Genomic DNA, 19,538 nt, shown 5'->3' on the forward strand with positions numbered 1-19,538 from the left:
CGGTTTGTCCGTTTTGATTGAGATGGTTTTACACCGCGGGCAAGTCCACAACCCGTTTGCTTCACCACTACGACGTTGAAATCGTGTAAATAGTTTTGGGATTTAACACGTCATCTCCCGGTCTACCGAGGCGCTGAACCCGAGCTGTTTAGTCATACAGGGTGTGTCTCTGTTCACTCGCAGCGGACTCGTTTTTCCACTCTTTCTACCGGTTCCTCTCTCTTTCTCGCCCTCTCTTTACTGCGAGCTCCGGTGCAGACCTCCTCCGGTAAGTTTCCACCGCTCGACATCAGATGGTTAGTTGAAGAGTTGTTGACGAGGTTATTCTGCTGAACCAGGTGATGTGTTTAACCTGGACTGTGATTGTAGTTGGGATCATTTATCAACACGGACGTGGAGAGATACAACAGGATTTTAGCAGATCATGGCGAGCTGTGGCTGTTGCAGAAGAGAATATTTTATATTCTCTAACTCCGTCTGTTTTATGAATGGAAACACAGATCTGTAGCTATTTTCCACGACTTTAAACGTGGAAAAGTTTTTGAGGCGTTTGAAGCTTTTGGCTTGTAAGTTACTTAGTGATTCTGTTCTGTATTTCTCTTCAGACTGAACGATCTTTCTTCGAATCAAACCAACTATCAGCTATCAGAATGGTAAGTTAACTTCACTAGACAACTTTATAATGTTGTATTATAATGTCCAATTTAACTTCACTAAAAGCCACGGACGGAAATGTCGCTGTCGGGTAAAAGAGAACTGTATGATTCCATTACTATGTTAATGTTTAACTTTCTATCTCTGTCTATAATGGACACCACATCCGCGGCACCGCCCCAGGCAACTGTCTTTAAATAATCATTACACCTTATCCCAGAACAATACACAGTGTAGAACCCAGTATGGAACACATGGGATCTAGAATAGGTTATTCCACTGTATAACTGTAGAACCCAGTATGGAACACATGGGATCTAGAATAGGTTATTCCACTGTACAACTGCAGAACCCAGTATGGAACACATGGGATCTAGAATAGGTTATTCCACTGTATAACTGTAGAACCCAGTATGGAACACATGGGATCTAGAATAGGTTATTCCACTGTATAACTGTAGAACCCAGTATGGAACACATGGGATCTAGAATAGGTTATTCCACTGTATAACTATAGAACCCAGTATGGAACACATGGGATCTAGAATAGGTTATTCCACTGTATAACTGCAGAACCCAGTATGGAACACATGGGATCTAGAATAGGTTATTCCACTGTACAACTGCAGAACCCAGTATGGAACACATGGGATCTAGAATAGGTTATTCCACTGTACAACTGCAGAACCCAGTATGGAACACATGGGATCTAGAATAGGTTATTCCACTGTACAACTGCAGAACCCAGTATGGAACACATGGGATCTAGAATAGGTTATTCCACTGTATAACTGCAGAACCCAGTATGGAACACATGGGATCTAGAATAGGTTATTCCACTGTATAACTGCAGAACCCAGTATGGAACACATGGGATCTAGAATATGTTATTCCACTGTATAACTATAGAACCCAGTATGGAACACATGGGATCTAGAATAGGTTATTCCACTGTATAACTATAGAACCCAGTATGGAACACATGGGATCTAGAATAGGTTATTCCACTGTATAACTATAGAACCCAGTATGGAACACATGGGATCTAGAATAGGTTATTCCACTGTAGAACTGTAGAACCCAGTATGGAACACATGGGATCTAGAATAGGTTATTCCACTGTATAACTATAGAACCCAGTATGGAACACATGGGATCTAGAATAGGTTATTCCACTGTATAACTATAGAACCCAGTATGGAACACATGGGATCTATAATAGGTTATTCCACTGTATAACTGCAGAACCCAGTATGGAACACATGGGATCTAGAATAGGTTATTCCACTGTATAACTGCAGAACCCAGTATGGAACACATGGGATCTAGAATAGGTTATTCCACTGTATAACTATAGAACCCAGTATGGAACACATGGGATCTAGAATAGGTTATTCCACTGTATAACTGCAGAACCCAGTATGGAACACATGGGATCTAGAATAGGTTATTCCACTGTATAACTATAGAACCCAGTATGGAACACATGGGATCTAGAATAGGTTATTCCACTGTAGAACTGTAGAACCCAGTATGGAACACATGGGATCTAGAATAGGTTATTCCACTGTATAACTGTAGAACCCAGTATGGAACACATGGGATCTAGAATAGGTTATTCCACTGTATAACTGCAGAACCCAGTATGGAACACATGGGATCTAGAATAGGTTATTCCACTGTATAACTGTAGAACCCAGTATGGAACACATGGGATCTAGAATAGGTTATTCCACTGTATAACTGCAGAACCCAGTATGGAACACATGGGATCTAGAATAGGTTATTCCACTGTATAACTGCAGAACCCAGTATGGAACACATGGGATCTAGAATAGGTTATTCCACTGTATAACTGCAGAACCCAGTATGGAACACATGGGATCTAGAATAGGTTATTCCACTGTATAACTGCAGAACCCAGTATGGAACACATGGGATCTAGAATAGGTTATTCCACTGTATAACTGCAGAACCCAGTATGGAACACATGGGATCTAGAATAGGTTATTCCACTGTATAACTGTAGAACCCAGTATGGAACACATGGGATCTAGAATAGGTTATTCCACTGTATAACTGTAGAACCCAGTATGGAACACATGGGATCTAGAATAGGTTATTCCACTGTACAACTGCAGAACCCAGTATGGAACACATGGGTTCTAGAATAGGTTATTCCACTGTACAACTGCAGAACCCAGTATGGAACACATGGGTTCTAGAATAGGTTATTCCACTGTATAACTATAGAACCCAGTATGGAACACATGGGATCTAGAATAGGTTATTCCACTGTATAACTGTAGAACCCAGTATGGAACACATGGGATCTAGAATAGGTTATTCCACTGTATAACTGTAGAACCCAGTATGGAACACATGGGATCTAGAATAGGTTATTCCACTGTACAACTGCAGAACCCAGTATGGAACACATGGGTTCTAGAATAGGTTATTCCACTGTACAACTGCAGAACCCAGTATGGAACACATGGGTTCTAGAATAGGTTATTCCACTGTATAACTATAGAACCCAGTATGGAACACATGGGATCTAGAATAGGTTATTCCACTGTATAACTGTAGAACCCAGTATGGAACACATGGGATCTAGAATAGGTTATTCCACTGTATAACTGTAGAACCCAGTATGGAACACATGGGATCTAGAATAGGTTATTCCACTGTACAACTGCAGAACCCAGTATGGAACACATGGGATCTAGAATAGGTTATTCCACTGTATAACTGCAGAACCCAGTATGGAACACATGGGATCTAGAATAGGTTATTCCACTGTATAACTGTAGAACCCAGTATGGAACACATGGGATCTAGAATAGGTTATTCCACTGTATAACTATAGAACCCAGTATGGAACACATGGGATCTAGAATAGGTTATTCCACTGTATAACTGCAGAACCCAGTATGGAACACATGGGATCTAGAATAGGTTATTCCACTGTATAACTGTAGAACCCAGTATGGAACACATGGGATCTAGAATAGGTTATTCCACTGTATAACTGCAGAACCCAGTATGGAACACATGGGATCTAGAATAGGTTATTCCACTGTATAACTGTAGAACCCAGTATGGAACACATGGGATCTAGAATAGGTTATTCCACTGTATAACTATAGAACCCAGTATGGAACACATGGGATCTAGAATAGGTTATTCCACTGTATAACTATAGAACCCAGTATGGAACACATGGGATCTAGAATAGGTTATTCCACTGTATAACTGCAGAACCCAGTATGGAACACATGGGATCTAGAATAGGTTATTCCACTGTATAACTGCAGAACCCAGTATGGAACACATGGGTTCTAGAATAGGTTATTCCACTGTATAACTGCAGAACCCAGTATGGAACACATGGGATCTAGAATAGGTTATTCCACTGTATAACTGCAGAACCCAGTATGGAACACATGGGTTCTAGAATAGGTTATTCCACTGTATAACTGCAGAACCCAGTATGGAACACATGGGATCTAGAATAGGTTATTCCACTGTATAACTGCAGAACCCAGTATGGAACACATGGGATCTAGAATAGGTTATTCCACTGTATAACTATAGAACCCAGTATGGAACACATGGGATCTAGAATAGGTTATTCCACTGTATAACTATAGAACCCAGTATGGAACACATGGGATCTAGAATAGGTTATTCCACTGTAGAACCCAGTATGGAACACATGGGATCTAGAATAGGTTATTCCACTGTATAACTGCAGAACCCAGTATGGAACACATGGGATCTAGAATAGGTTATTCCACTGTATAACTATAGAACCCAGTATGGAACACATGGGATCTAGAATAGGTTATTCCACTATATAACTGTAGAACCCAGTATGGAACACATGGGATCTAGAATAGGTTATTCCACTGTACAACTGCAGAACCCAGTATGGAACACATGGGATCTAGAATAGGTTATTCCACTGTATAACCCAGTATGGAACACATGGGATCTAGAATAGGTTATTCCACTGTATAACCCAGTATGGAACACATGGGATCTAGAATAGGTTATTCCACTGTAGAACCCAGTATGGAACACATGGGTTCTAGAATAGGTTATTCCACTGTATAACTGCAGAACCCAGTATGGAACACATGGGATCTAGAATAGGTTATTCCACTGTATAACTATAGAACCCAGTATGGAACACATGGGATCTAGAATAGGTTATTCCACTGTAGAACCCAGTATGGAACACATGGGTTCTAGAATAGGTTATTCCACTGTATAACTGCAGAACCCAGTATGGAACACATGGGATCTAGAATAGGTTATTCCACTGTATAACCCAGTATGGAACACATGGGATCTAGAATAGGTTATTCCACTGTATAACCCAGTATGGAACACATGGGATCTAGAATAGGTTATTCCACTGTATAACTGTAGAACCCAGTATGGAACACATGGGATCTAGAATAGGTTATTCCACTGTAGAACTGCAGAAGGAAGGACGATCATTTGAGACTATACTCCCATATGTGTTTCATTCACCCCTAACCCTAACCCTAACCCTAACCCCAACCCTAACCCTAACCCCAACCCCAACCCCAACCCCAACCCCAACCCTAACCCTAACCCTAACCCATCCCATAGAATAGGTTATTCCACAAGGACAATCATTTGAGACTATACTCCCATATGTGTTTCATTCATCCCGGGTGAGTTTCTCCCAAAACATATGTGTCATGTTTAGCTTTAAAAACATTGTTAATCTTATTGCCTAACACTGAAAAATGGTGTTGATGCTGAAGATACTGGCTCTGTCCCGAATCTCCATACTAGCTTGCAAAGTGTTGGTCCCGTGTTTCATCAGTTTCTTATTTTCAATGACGGCCTAGTTCAGGGGAACAGTGGGTTAACTGCCTTGTTCAGGGGAACAGTGGGTTAACTGCCTTGTTCAGGGGAACAGTGGGTTAACTGCCTTGTTCAGGGGAACAGTGGGTTAACTGCCTTGTTCAGGGGAACAGTGGGTTAACTGCCTTGTTCAGGGGAACAGTGGGTTAACTGCCTTGTTCAGGGGAACAGTGGGTTAACTGCCTTGTTCAGGGGAACAGTGGGTTAACTGCCTTGTTCAGGGGCACAGTGGGTTAACTGCCTTGTTGAGGGGAACAGTGGGTTAACTGCCTTGTTGAGGGGAACAGTGGGTTAACTGCAACAACATGGTAGCAGCACAACACGACAACAACATGGTAGCAGCACAACACGACAACAACATGGTAGCAGCACAACACTACAACAACATGGTAGCAGCACAACATGACAACAACATGGTAGCAGCACAACACGACAACAACATGGTAGCAGCACAACACGACATCAACATGGTAGCAGCACAACATGACATCAACATGGCAGCAGCACAACATGACAACAACATGGTAGCAGCACAACATGACAACAACATGGTAGCAGCACAACATGACAACAACATGGTAGCAGCACAACATGACAACAACATGGTAGCAGCACAACATGACAACATGGTAGCAGCACAACATGACAACAACATGGTAGCAGCACAACACTACAACAACATGGTAGCAGCACAACATGACAACAACATGGTAGCAGCACAACATGACAACAACATGGTAGCAGCACAACACTACAACAACATGGTAGCAGTACAACATGACAACAACATGGTAGCAGCACAACACTACAACAACATGGTAGCAGTACAACATGACAACAACATGGTAGCAGCACAACACTACAACAACATGGTAGCAGCACAACACGACGACAACATGGTAGCAGCACAACACTACAACAACATGGTAGCAGCACAAACCATGGTACAAACATTATCGGGCAGAGACCACAGTACAAAGGACAAGAAGCCACAACTGTCAGTAAGAGGGTCCATGATTGAGTCTTTGAACGAAGAGATGGCTAGACAGTGTACCATGTGATTACCTCCAGCTCTAAACCCTCAGAGGTAGTAATCACACCTGTGGGGAGAGGGGCATTCTTCTTACCAAACCACATGACCGTTGTTTTGGAGGTGTTCAGTAGAAGGTTAAGGGCAGAGAAAGCTTGTTGAACACAGAGAGCAGTGTTGTAGAGCGTTTAACACAGCATCTGGGGGAATGGTATTTCAATTGATTGATTTCCTTCTATGAACTCTAACTCAGTAAAATCAGTAAAAATAGGTTTTATATTTTTGTTCAGTGTACGTACTTAAACAGCAGACTCATTTCAGTGTTTGATCTAGTGAAATTCACAATATTTTCCGAATCACGTGTTTGACAACAGCTGGTAATCAAATAAAGTGATGAGCTGTACAAAACTTAAGGAATGGCTGGAGTCGAATGGCTGGAGTCGAATGGCTGGAGTCGAATGGCTGGAGTCGAATGGCTGGAGTCGAATGGCTGGAGTAAATGGCGGGAGTCAACACCATGGGGCATTAGATGATACTTTCGGAGTACTATTATATAAATGTCACATACTATGAACCTATACCATGTGTTATTCTAGTATGGGTATTTCTATGTTAAGGGGAAACCCGGCCTGATCAGGATGTGACATCACACTGGGAATATAATGTGTTGTTTGGCCGTTTAACTGTTAAACTCTGCTGCTACAGACATTTGGAAGCCTTTTAATGAAAACCAGCCCTCTTAATTTCTAGAAAACCACAGTGTCTCTGTGTGTGTGGAGCAGAGGGGCTGTATTTGGGGAAGTCAGTATGAGTCATGTGTGTGGGCCTTTCTTCAGACAGGGTGGGTCTCTGCCTCCTCCTCCCTCTCTTCCTCCTCGCTCTCTCTCTTCCTCCGCTCTCTCGCTCTCTCTCTCAGTACACACACAGGATGGAGTACAAAACGGACAGTGTGGAGCAGTAAACAGTAGATAGTGTGTTTACTGTTCAGGGGTGTAGAGCTGCTGGAGGACTGCCCCCCCCCCCCCCCCCCCTCACTTAGCAGAGGAGTAGTGGCCCTCCCTCACTTAGCAGAGGCGTAGTGGCCCCCCCTCACTTAGCAGGGGCGTAGTGGCCCCCCCTCACTTAGCAGAAGCGTAGTGCCCCCCCCCCCTCACTTAGCAGAAGCGTAGTGCCCCCCTCCTCACTTAGCAGAAGCGTAGTGCCCCCCCCCCCCTCACTTAGCAGGGGCGTAGTGGCCCCCCCTCACTTAGCAGGGGCGTAGTGGCCCCCCCTCACTTAGCAGGGGCGTAGTGGCCCCCCCTCACTTAGCAGGGGCGTAGTGGCCCCCCCTCACTTAGCAGGGGCGTAGTGGCCCCCCCTCACTTAGCAGGGGCGTAGTGGCCCCCCCTCACTTAGCAGGGGCGTAGTGGCCCCCCCTCACTTAGCAGCGGCGTAGTGGCCCCCCCTCACTTAGCAGGTGATGCGGAACGCCACGTGAAGTGTGGCGTTCCGCAGGGCAGCTCTCCAGGCCCTCTACTCTTTTCTATTTTTACTAATGACCTGCCACTGGCATTAAACACAGCATGTGTGTCAATGTATGCTGATGATTCAACCATACACGCATCAGCAACCACAGCTAATAAAGTCACTGAAACCCTTAACAAAGAGTTGCAGTCTGTTTTTGAATGGGTGGCCAGTAATAAACTGGTCCTGAACATCTCTAAAACTAAGAACATTGTATTTGGTACAAATCATTCCTTAAGTTCTAGACCTACACTTCAACTATGACAGACAAAATTAGAAAAAAAATCCAGAAAATCACGTAGGATTTTTTATGAATTTAATTGCAAATTATAGTGGAAAATAAGTATTTGGTCACCTACAAACATGCAAGATTTCTGGCTCCTCTGTCCTCCACTCGTTACCTGTATTAATGGCACCTGTTTGAACTTGTTATCAGTATAAAAGACACCTCTCCACAACCTCAAACAGTCACACTCCAAACTCCACTATGGCCAAGACCAAAGAGCTGTCAAAGGACACCAGAAACAAAATTGTAGACCTGCACCAGGCTGGGAAGACTGAATCTGCAATAGGTAAGCAGCTTGGTTTGAAGAAATCAACTGTGGGAGCAATTTTTAGGAAATGGAAGACATACAAGACCACTGATAATCTCCCTCGATCTGGGGCTCCACACAAGATCTCACCCCGTGGGGTCAAGATGATCACAAGAACGGTGAGCAAAAATCCCAGAACCACACGGGGGGACCTAGTGAATGACCTGCAGAGAGCTGGGACCAAAGTAACAAAGCCTACCATCAGTAACACACTACGCCGCCAGGGACTCAAATCCTGCAGTGCCAGACGTGTCCCCCTGCTTAAGCCAGTACATGTCCAGGCCCGTCTGAAGTTTGCTAGAGAGCATTTGGATGATCCAGAAGAAGATTGGGAGAATGTCATATGGTCAGATGAAACCAAAATATAACTTTTTGGTAAAAACTCAACTCGTCATGTTTGGAGGACAAAGAATGCTGAGTTGCATCCAAAGAACACCATACCTACTGTGAAGCATGGGGGTGGAAACATCATGTTTTGGGGCTGTTTTTCTGCAAAGGGACCAGGACGACTGATCCGTGTAAAGGAAAGAATGAATGGGGCCATGTATCGTGAGATTGAGTGAAAGCCTCCTTCCATCAGCAAGGGCATTGAAGATGAAACGTGGCTGGGTCTTTCAGCATGACAATGATCCCAAACACACCGCCCGGGCAACGAAGGAGTGGCTTTGTAAGAAGCATTTCAATGTCCTGGAGTGGCCTAGCCAGTCTCCAGATCTCAACCCCATAGAAAATCTTTGGAGGGAGTTGAAAGTCCGTGTTGCCCAGCAACAGCCCCAAAACATCACTGCTCTAGAGGAGATCTGCATGGAGGAATGGGCCAAAATACCAGCGACAGTGTGTGAAAACCTTGTGAAGACTTACAGAAAACGTTTGACCTCTGTCATTGCCAACAAAGGGTATATAACAAAGTATTGAGATAAACTTTTGTTATTGACCAAATACTTATTTTCCACCATAATTTGCAAATAAATTCATAAAAAATCCTACAATGTGATTTTCTGGATTTTTTTTCTAATTTTGTCTGTCATAGTTGAAGTGTACATATGATGATAATTACAGGCCTCTCATCTTTTTAAGTGGGAGAACTTGCACAATTGGTGGCTGACTAAATACTTTTTTGCCCCACTGTACATACATACAGTGGGGCAAAAAAAGTATTTAGTCAGCCACCAATTGTGCAAGTTCCATTGCAGAGGCAGTATGGATGACCAGGGACGTTCTCTGTTTAGTGAGTCCTCCAGATCAGAGGCAGTAGAGATGACCAAGGATGTTCTCTGTTTAGTGAGTCCTCCAGATCAGAGGCAGTAGAGATGACCAGGAACGTTCTCTGTTTAGTGAGTCCTCCAGATCAGAGGCAGTAGAGATGACCAGGGATGTTCTCTTGACGAGAGTGAATTAGACCATGTTCCTGTCCTGATAAGCATTCAAAATGTAACTAGTACTTTTGTCTGTCAGGGACAATGGAAGGAGTAAAAAGTATATTATTTTCTTTAGGGATGTAGGAAAGTAAAAGTTGTCAAAAATATAGATACTCAAATCACTTCAGTACTTTACACCACTGGGTATTTCTGTTTATTTATATTACATTTGCACAAATTCCTAAAAACCTGTTTTTGTTGTTTCATTATGGAGTCCTGTGTGGAGATTTGAATGTCATCCGTTTTAGAATGAGGCTGAAACGTAACAACATGGGAGAAAGTCAAGGGGTCTGAATAGTTTCTGAATGGCCTGGATTATAAACAATATGAACTGGGGCTGTTGTTTTGGTTCCTTCCTGTCTGTCTGCTCTGCACCTCTCCTGTTGGTCCAACTAGCCTCTCCATTACAATCCAATCAGCTGCTGTGTGTGGAGGATGTTGTTTTGGTTCCTTCCTGTCTGGCTGCTCTGCACCTCTCCTGTTGGTCTCACTAGCCTCTCCATTACAATCCAATCAGCTGCTGTGTGTGGAGGATGTTGTTTTGGTTCCTTCCTGTCTGTCTGCTCTGCACCTCTCCTGTTGGTCTCACTAGCCTCTCCATGACAATCCAATCAGCTGCTGTGTGTGGAGGATGTTGTTTTGGTTCCTTCCTGTCTGTCTGCTCTGCACCTCTCCTGTTGGTCTCACTAGCCTCTCCATGACAATCCAATCAGCTGCTGTGTGTGGAGGATGTTGTTTTGGTTCCTTCCTGTCTGGCTGCTCTGCACCTCTCCTGTTGGTCTCACTAGCCTCTCCATTACAATCCAATCAGTTGCTGTGTGTGGAGGATGTTTTTGGGCTCTGACAGACAGATGGACAGACAGAATCCTGGACTCTGTTGTGTTCGCCTCATTCCAGAAACATTCCGTGGTTCCCCTCCCTAAACAACAATGTTTCCCAAAACCACCAGCGTCAGCTAACAACACTGACCTTAAACTGCACTACGTTGTGTGTGTATGTGTGTGTGTATATACATACATTATATATATATAAAAAATGTATGTAAGTATTCCCAGTGAGGGGAGGAGCCAGTCGTGTGTGTGTGTGTGTGTGTATTGTATATCTGTATTCCCAGTCATGTGAAATCCATAGATTAGGACTTAATTTATTTATTTCAATTGACTGATTTCTTTAAATGAACTGCGTCTTTATATTTTTGTTCAGTATACATTACCCACAGTCCTCTCTGGTCTACCCTGAACTACATTACCCACAGTCCTCCTCTGGTCTACCCTGAACTACATTACCCACAGTCCTCCTCTGGTCTACCCTGAACTACATTACCCACAGTCCTCCTATGTGTCTGTTCTCTGATAGGCTGGTCGAGGCAGTGTGAGAGCCAGTGGAAACTTCAACGCCAACCAAGATGCAGAGACCCTCTACAAGGCCATGAAGGGACTGGGTCAGTGGTGTGTGTGGTCTGAATGTGATGCAAAGTGAGGGAGTAACCATGGCACCAAAGATTTGACTATGGTGTTTGTTGCTATAGGAACCGATGAGGATTCCATCATGAAGTTGTTGACGTCTCGTAGCAACAGCCAGAGACAGCAGATCAAAGCTGCATACAAGACCCTGCATGGCAAGGTCAGAACACAGCCACAGCACAACCACAATGCAAACACAACCACAATGCAACCACAGCACAACCACAATACAACCACAATACAAATACAACCACAATACAACCACAACCACAATACAACCACAACCACAATACAACCATAATACAACCACAATGCAACCACAACCACAATACAACCACAATACAACCACAACCCAACTAGGGATGGTTAGTCCAATATCTGAACGGACGATAGTATTATAAACCCCCCCAAAGAGACTATCTTAACAAGGCATTTTTTGTAAATTAAATGAATATCCATGTGACATTGTTACAAGGATATAGCGTTGCATTTCAAATGATTCATTTAATAAAACAACAACAGTTTTCAATGTAGTTTTTATCAACAGACCGGTAGCTAACTGGTAGCCTTCACGTGTTGTTTATGTTGGCCAATCAAAGCTGCAAAGAGGCTCAATGTGTAGCCAGTGGAGGGAGGGTTCACTAATGCAATGCAAGATGGAATAACAAGAGGGAATTAACAGGTAGATAAATTAAGAGTAGGCTACCATGAGCAACCAACAGGTAGACTGTTGTATCTGAATGGGGTTGTAGACTACAATGAGCAACCAACAGGTAGACTGTTGTATCTGAATGGGGTTGTAGGCTACAATGAGCAACCAACAGGTAGACTGTTTAATCTGAATGGGGTTGTAGGCTACAATGAGCAACCAACAGGTAGACTGTTTAATCTGAATGGGGTTGTAGGCTACAATGAGCAACCAACAGGTAGACTGTTGTATCTGAATGGGGTTGTAGACTACAATGAGCAACCAACAGGTAGACTGTTGTATCTGAATGGGGTTGTAGGCTACAATGAGCAACCAACAGGTAGACTGTTTTTATCTGAATGGGTTTTCGGGAGAAAGCGCAGCATGTGGCCTCAATTAGCTAAAGCTGGCTAGCTTCTCTAGGCTAATCTAGTCAAGGTATGTATTGGCCAATGAGAGGCTTTGAAGCCACCGGTCGGCCATATTGGTACTCCCCAGAAAGAGCAGTCCTCCACACGTGTATTTTATTTTCCTAGTGGGGACAGTAACATTAGAACTTTAAAAAAATTGAAACACTTTCCTTAAAGTTTAATTTTATGTGTAGCTCACATAATAAAAATAATTTAAAATAATAAAAGTACCCTTTATTTAACTAGGCAAGGCATTCATCATTGCTACAGTTGTAAATATGTATTATTGTTATTATTGTTAATATTATTACTATTGTTATTATTATTGCTATTGTTATTATTATTGTTATTATTACTATTGTTATTGTCTCATTCCCTTGTCTGTTTTTCACCTGTAGGATCTTAGACCATTAGAATATCACTGTACCCTGTAATGATATCTGTGACCCTGTGTATATGAACAATAAACTCATCTAATGTCATCTACAACCACAATACAACCTTAACACAATCCTCCCTCCCTCCCTCCCTCCCTCCCTCCCTCCCTCCTCCTGTCTCTCCCTCCCTCTCTCCTCCTGTCTCTCTTCTCCTTCTCTCTCTCGCCTCCCCCCCTCTCTCTCTCTCTCTCTCTCCTCTCCCTCTCTCCTCTCCTCCTCATCCTCTCTCTCGTCCTCCTCTCTCTCTCTCTCTCTCTCTCTCTCTCTCTCTCTCTCTCTCTCTCTCTCTCTCTCTCTCTCTCTCTCTCTCTCTCTCTCTCGTCCTCCTCTCTCCAGGACCTGGTAGGTGATCTGCAAGGGGAACTGGGGGGAACGTTTGAGACTCTGGTAGTGGCTCTAATGACTCCGCCCATCCTCTACGATGTGACATCACTACGGAACGCCATCAAGGTATTTGACCCAGGACTAGTGATGTCATATCCTGTGAGTGATGGTGTGATGTCATAGTGACTGTGTGTTGATGTCACGGTGTAGGGGGCGGGGACCGATGAGAAGGTGCTGATTGAGATCCTGTCTTCTAGAACGGCCCAGCAGATTAAGGACATCACTGCTGCCTACCGCAAGGGTAACACACACACACACACACAGACTCACACACACCCAAACACACAGACACACACACACACTGACTGTGTGTGTGTGTGTGTGTGTTCGTGTTCCAGAGTTTGATGCAGATCTAGAGGAGGATGTAACAGGAGACACGTCAGGTCACTTCAGTAGACTGCTGGTCATCCTGCTACAGGTGAGGGGTCAGAGGTCAGGGGAACATAGATCTGGTATATATAGATGTGTGGGACATAGATCTGTACGAGCCAAAAGTTTGGACACCTACTCATTCCAGGGTTTTCTTAATGTTTTACTATTTTCTACATTGTAGAATAATAGTGAAGACATCAGAACTCTGAAATAACACATATGGAATCATGTAGTAACTTAAAAACTAAACAAATAAATACATTTGAGATTTTTCAAAGTAGTCACCCTTTGCTTTGATGACAGCTTTGCACACTCCTGGTATTCTCTCAACCAGCTTCACCTGGAATGCTTTTCTAACAGTCTTGAAGGAGTTCCCACATATGCTGAGCACTTGTTGGCTGCTTTTCCTTCACTCTGCGGTCCAATTCATCCCAAACCATCTCAATTTAGTTGAGGTTGGGTGATTGTGGAGGCCAGGTCATCTGATGGAGCACTCCATCACTCCTTCCTGGTAATATAGACCTTACACAGCCTGGAGGTGTGTTGGGTCATTGTCCTGTTGAAAAACAAATGATAATCCCACTAAGCGCAAACCAGATGGGACGGCGTATTGCTGCAGAATGCTTCGGTAGCCATGCTTGTTAAGAGTCCCTTGAATTCTAAATAAATCACAGACAGTGTCACCAGCAAAGCACCATCACACCTCCTCCTCCATGCTTCACGGTGGGAACCCCACACCATCACACCTCCTCCTCCATGCTTCACGGTGGGAACCACAGAGATAATCCGTTCACCTACTCTGCCTCTCACAAAGCGCTTGGATCCAAAAATCTCAAATTTGAACTCCTCAGACCAAAGGACAGATTTCCACCGGTCTAATGTCCACTGCTTGTGTTTCTTGGCCCAAGCAAGTCTCTTCTTCTTATTGGTGTCCTTTAGTAGTGGTTTCTTTGCTGCAATTCGACCATGAAGGTCTGATTCACACAGTCTCCTCTGAACAGTTGATGTTGAGATGTGTCTGTTACTTGAACTCTGTGAAGCATTTATTTGGGCTGCAATCTGAGGCTGGTAACTCTAATGAACTTATCCTCTGCAGCAGAGGTAACTCTGGGTCTTCATTTCCTGTGGCGGTCCTCATGAGAGCCAGTTCCATCACAGCGCTTGATGGTTTTTGCGACTGAACTTGAAACTTTTAAAGTTCTTGAAATGTTCCGGATTGACTGACCTTCATGTCTTAAAGTAATGATGGACTCTCGTTTCTCTTTGCTTATTTGAGCTGTTCTTGCCATAATATGGACTTTTACCAAATAGAGCTATCTTCTGTAAACCACCCCTACCTTGTCAAAACACAACTGATTGACTGAAATGCATTAAGAAGGAAAGAAATACCACAAATTAACTTTTAAGAAGGCACACCTGTTAATTAAAATGCATTCCAGGTGACTACCTCATGAAGCTGGTTGAGAGAATGTCAAGTGTGCAAAGCTGTCGAAGCAAAGGGTGGCTACTTTGAAGAATCTCAAATATTAAATATATTTTGATTTGTTTAACACTTTGAATGAGTAGGTGTGTCCAAACTTTTGCCTGGTACTGTAGATGTGTAGGACATAGATCTGACATGTGGGATATAGATGTGTGGGACATAGATCTGACAGATGTGCTCTCTCTCCTCTCAGGCCAGCAGACAGCAGGGGGTACAGGAGGGGAACATAGAGGCTGACGCACAGGTAAGAGAGTGTGTGTGTGAGAGAGAGAGAGAATCACATGTGTATCTCTGAAATATGTGATAGTAATCAGATTTACTTCTCAGTCACAATGACTTCTTTGACTTGTGTCCTGCTCAGGGGTGTGTGACAAAGTGTCTGTGTGTGACGGTTATGTGTGTGTAGAATAACACTCCCCACACAGCCACCCCTTGTGTAAGTGTGTGTGTGTTGGTGTGTGAGAGAGACACAGAAGATGTGTTGATAGTGATACCCAGTGTTGAATGCTGCCATCTAGTGGTCATACTGAGACAGAAGGTGTGTTGATAGTGATACCCAGTGTTGAATGCTGCCATCTAGTGGTCATACTGAGACAGAAGGTATGTTGATAGGTTTCATACCAGTTCAGTAGGACAGTTCAATAAAACAGGTTTCTTACCAGTTCAGTAGGACAGTTCAATACAACAGGTTTCTTACCAGTTCAATACAACAGTCTAAAGGAAAAGTAGGCCTTAGAAAAAGCCTTCCATATTTTGGAAGCTATTTTCAGGGCTCTCCAGAGATGTTCCATCGGGTTCAAGTCCGGGCTCTGGCTGGGCCACTCAAGGACATTCAGAGACTTGTCCCGAAGCCACTCCTGCGTTGTCTTGGCTGTGTGCTTAGGGTCGTTGTCCTGTAGGAAGGTGAACCTTCACCCCAGTCTGAGGTCCTGAGTGCTCTGGAGCAGGTTTTCATCAAGGATCTCTGTACTTTGCTCCGTTATTCTTTGCCTCAATCCTGACTAGTCTCCCAGTCCCTGCCGCTGATAACATCCCCACAGCATGATGCTGCCACCACCATGCTTCACTCTAGAGATGGTGCCAGGTTTCCTCCAGATGTGACGCTTGGCATTCAGGCCGAGGAGATCAATCTTGGTTTCATCAGACCAGAGAATCTTGTTTCTCATGGTCTGAGAGTCCTTTACGTGCCTTTTGGCAAACTCCAAGTGGGCTGTCATGCCTTTTACTGGGAGTGGCTTCTGTCTGGCCACTCTACCACGAAGACCTGTAGAGATGGTTGTCCTTCTGGAAGATTCTCTCATCTCCACAGAGGAACTCTGGAGCTCTGTCAGAGTGACCATCATGTGCTTGGTCACCTCCCTGACCAAGGCCCTTCTCCCCTGATAGCTCAGTTTGGCCGGGTGGCCAGCACTAGGAAGAGTCTTGGTGGTTCCAAACTTCTTCCATTTAAAAATGATGGAGGCCACTGTGTTCTTGGGGACCTTCAATGCTGCAGGAATGTTTTGGTACCCTTCCCCAGGCACAGCGCGCACCACTCCCTAGCATTCTTCTTGCCAATGTCCAGTCTCTTGACAACAAGGTTGATGAAATCCGAGCAAGGGTAGCATTCCAGAGGGACATCAGAGACTGTAACGTTCTTTGCTTCACGGAAACGTGGCTTACTGGAGAGACGCTATCCGAAGCGGTGCAGCCAACAGGTTTCTCCACGCATCGCGCAGACAGGAAAAAACATCTTTCTGGTAAAAAGAGGGGCGGGGGCGTATGCCTTATGACTAACGTGACATGGTGCGATGAAAGAAACATACAGGAACTCAAATCCTTCTGTTCACCTGATTTAGAATTCCTCACAATCAAATGTAGACCGCATTATCTACCAAGAGAATTCTCTTCGATTATAATCACAGCCGTATATATCCCCCCCCAAGCAGACACATCGATGGCTCTGAACGAACTTTATTTAACTCTCTGCAAACTGGAAACAATTTATCCGGAGGCTGCATTCATTGTAGCTGGGGATTTTAACAAGGCTAATCTGAAAACAAGAATCCCCAAATTTTATCAGCATATCGATTGCGCAACCAGGGGAGGAAAGACCTTGGACCATTGTTACTCTAACTTCCGCGACGCATATAAGGCCCTGCCCCGCCCCCCTTTCGGAAAAGCTGACCACGACTCCATTTTGTTGATCCCTGCCTACAGACAGAAACTAAAACAAGAGGCTCCCACGCTGAGGTCTGTCCAACGCTGGTCCGACCAAGCTGACTCCACACTCCAAGACTGCTTCCATCACGTGGACTGGGAGATGTTTCGTATTGCGTCAGATAACAACATTGACGAATACGCTGATTCGGTGTGCGAGTTCATTAGAACGTGCGTTGAAGATGTCGTTCCCATAGCAACGATTAAAACATTCCCTAACCAGAAACCGTGGATTGATGGCAGCATTCGTGTGAAACTGAAAGCGCGAACCACTGCTTTTAATCAGGGCAAGGTGTCTGGTAACACGACCGAATACAAACAGTGCAGCTATTCCCTCCGCAAGGCTATCAAACAAGCTAAGCGCCAGTACAGAGACAAAGTAGAATCTCAATTCAACGGCTCAGACACAAGAGGCATGTGGCAGGGTCTACAGTCAATCACGGACTACAGGAAGAAACCCAGCCCAGTCACGGACCAGGATGTCTTGCTCCCAGGCAGACTAAATAACTTTTTTGCCCGCTTTGAGGACAATACAGTGCCACTGACACGGCCTGCAACGAAAACATGCGGTCTCTCCTTCACTGCAGCCGAGGTGAGTAAGACATTTAAACGTGTTAACCCTCGCAAGGCTGCAGGCCCAGATGGCATCCCCAGCCGCGCCCTCAGAGCATGCGCAGACCAGCTGGCCGGTGTGTTTACGGACATATTCAATCAATCCCTATACCAGTCTGCTGTTCCCACATGCTTCAAGAGGGCCACCATTGTTCCTGTTCCCAAGAAAGCTAAGGTAACTGAGCTAAACGACTACCGCCCCGTAGCACTCACATCCGTCATCATGAAGTGCTTTGAGAGACTAGTCAAGGACCATATCACCTCCACCCTACCTGACACCCTAGACCCACTCCAATTTGCTTACCGCCCAAATAGGTCCACAGACGATGCAATCTCAACCACACTGCACACTGCCCTAACCCATCTGGACAAGAGGAATACCTATGTGAGAATGCTGTTCATCGACTACAGCTCGGCATTCAACACCATAGTACCCTCCAAGCTCGTCATCAAGCTCGAGACCCTGGGTCTCGACCCCGCCCTGTGCAACTGGGTACTGGACTTCCTGACGGGCCGCCCCCAGGTGGTGAGGGTAGGCAACAACATCTCCTCCCCGCTGATCCTCAACACTGGGGCCCCACAAGGTTGCGTTCTGAGCCCTCTCCTGTACTCCCTGTTCACCCACGACTGCGTGGCCACGCACGCCTCCAACTCAATCATCAAGTTTGCGGACGACACAACAGTGGTAGGCTTGATTACCAACAACGATGAGACGGCCTACAGGGAGGAGGTGAGGGCCCTCGGAGTGTGGTGTCAGGAAAACAACCTCACACTCAACGTCAACAAAACTAAGGAGATGATTGTGGACTTCAGGAAACAGCAGAGGGAACACCCCCCTATCCACATCGATGGAACAGTAGTGGAGAGGGTAGCAAGTTTTAAGTTCCTCGGCATACACATCACAGACAAACTGAATTGGTCCACTCACACAGACAGCATCGTGAAGAAGGCGCAGCAGCGCCTCTTCAACCTCAGGAGGCTGAAGAAATTCGGCTTGTCACCAAAAGCACTCACAAACTTCTACAGATGCACAATCGAGAGCATCCTGGCGGGCTGTATCACCGCCTGGTATGGCAACTGCACCGCCCTCAACCGTAAGGCTCTCCAGAGGGTAGTGAGGTCTGCACAACGCATCACCGGGGGCAAACTACCTGCCCTCCAGGACACCTACACCACCCGATGTCACAGGAAGGCCATAAAGATCATCAAGGACATCAACCACCCGAGCCACTGCCTGTTCACCCCGCTATCATCCAGAAGGCGAGGTCAGTACAGGTGCATCAAAGCTGGGACCGAGAGACTGAAAAACAATTTCTATCTCAAGGCCATCAGACTGTTAAACAGCCACCACTAACACTGAGTGGCTGCTGCCAACACACTGACACTG

The 19,538-nt window shown here is 44.9% G+C and overlaps 1 protein-coding gene across 1 annotated transcript in view; it reads left to right on the top strand.

Moving 5' to 3' along the window:
* Positions 1–23: 23 nt before the first annotated feature.
* LOC110512232 (annexin A5) overlaps positions 24–19,538 on the top strand; it is a 27,945-nt gene continuing 8,430 nt past the window's right edge. The window contains exons 1-8 of the mRNA XM_036971985.1: positions 24–268; positions 606–653; positions 11,460–11,544; positions 11,632–11,726; positions 13,438–13,551; positions 13,636–13,726; positions 13,824–13,903; positions 15,534–15,584. Coding sequence (XP_036827880.1) covers positions 651–653; positions 11,460–11,544; positions 11,632–11,726; positions 13,438–13,551; positions 13,636–13,726; positions 13,824–13,903; positions 15,534–15,584 — 519 coding nt within the window. The 5' untranslated portion in view covers positions 24–268; positions 606–650. The remainder of the gene's footprint in view (positions 269–605; positions 654–11,459; positions 11,545–11,631; positions 11,727–13,437; positions 13,552–13,635; positions 13,727–13,823; positions 13,904–15,533; positions 15,585–19,538) is intronic.

Source organism: Oncorhynchus mykiss, unplaced genomic scaffold (genome assembly GCF_013265735.2).
Source record: "Oncorhynchus mykiss isolate Arlee unplaced genomic scaffold, USDA_OmykA_1.1 un_scaffold_87, whole genome shotgun sequence".
NCBI lineage: Eukaryota > Metazoa > Chordata > Actinopteri > Salmoniformes > Salmonidae > Oncorhynchus > Oncorhynchus mykiss.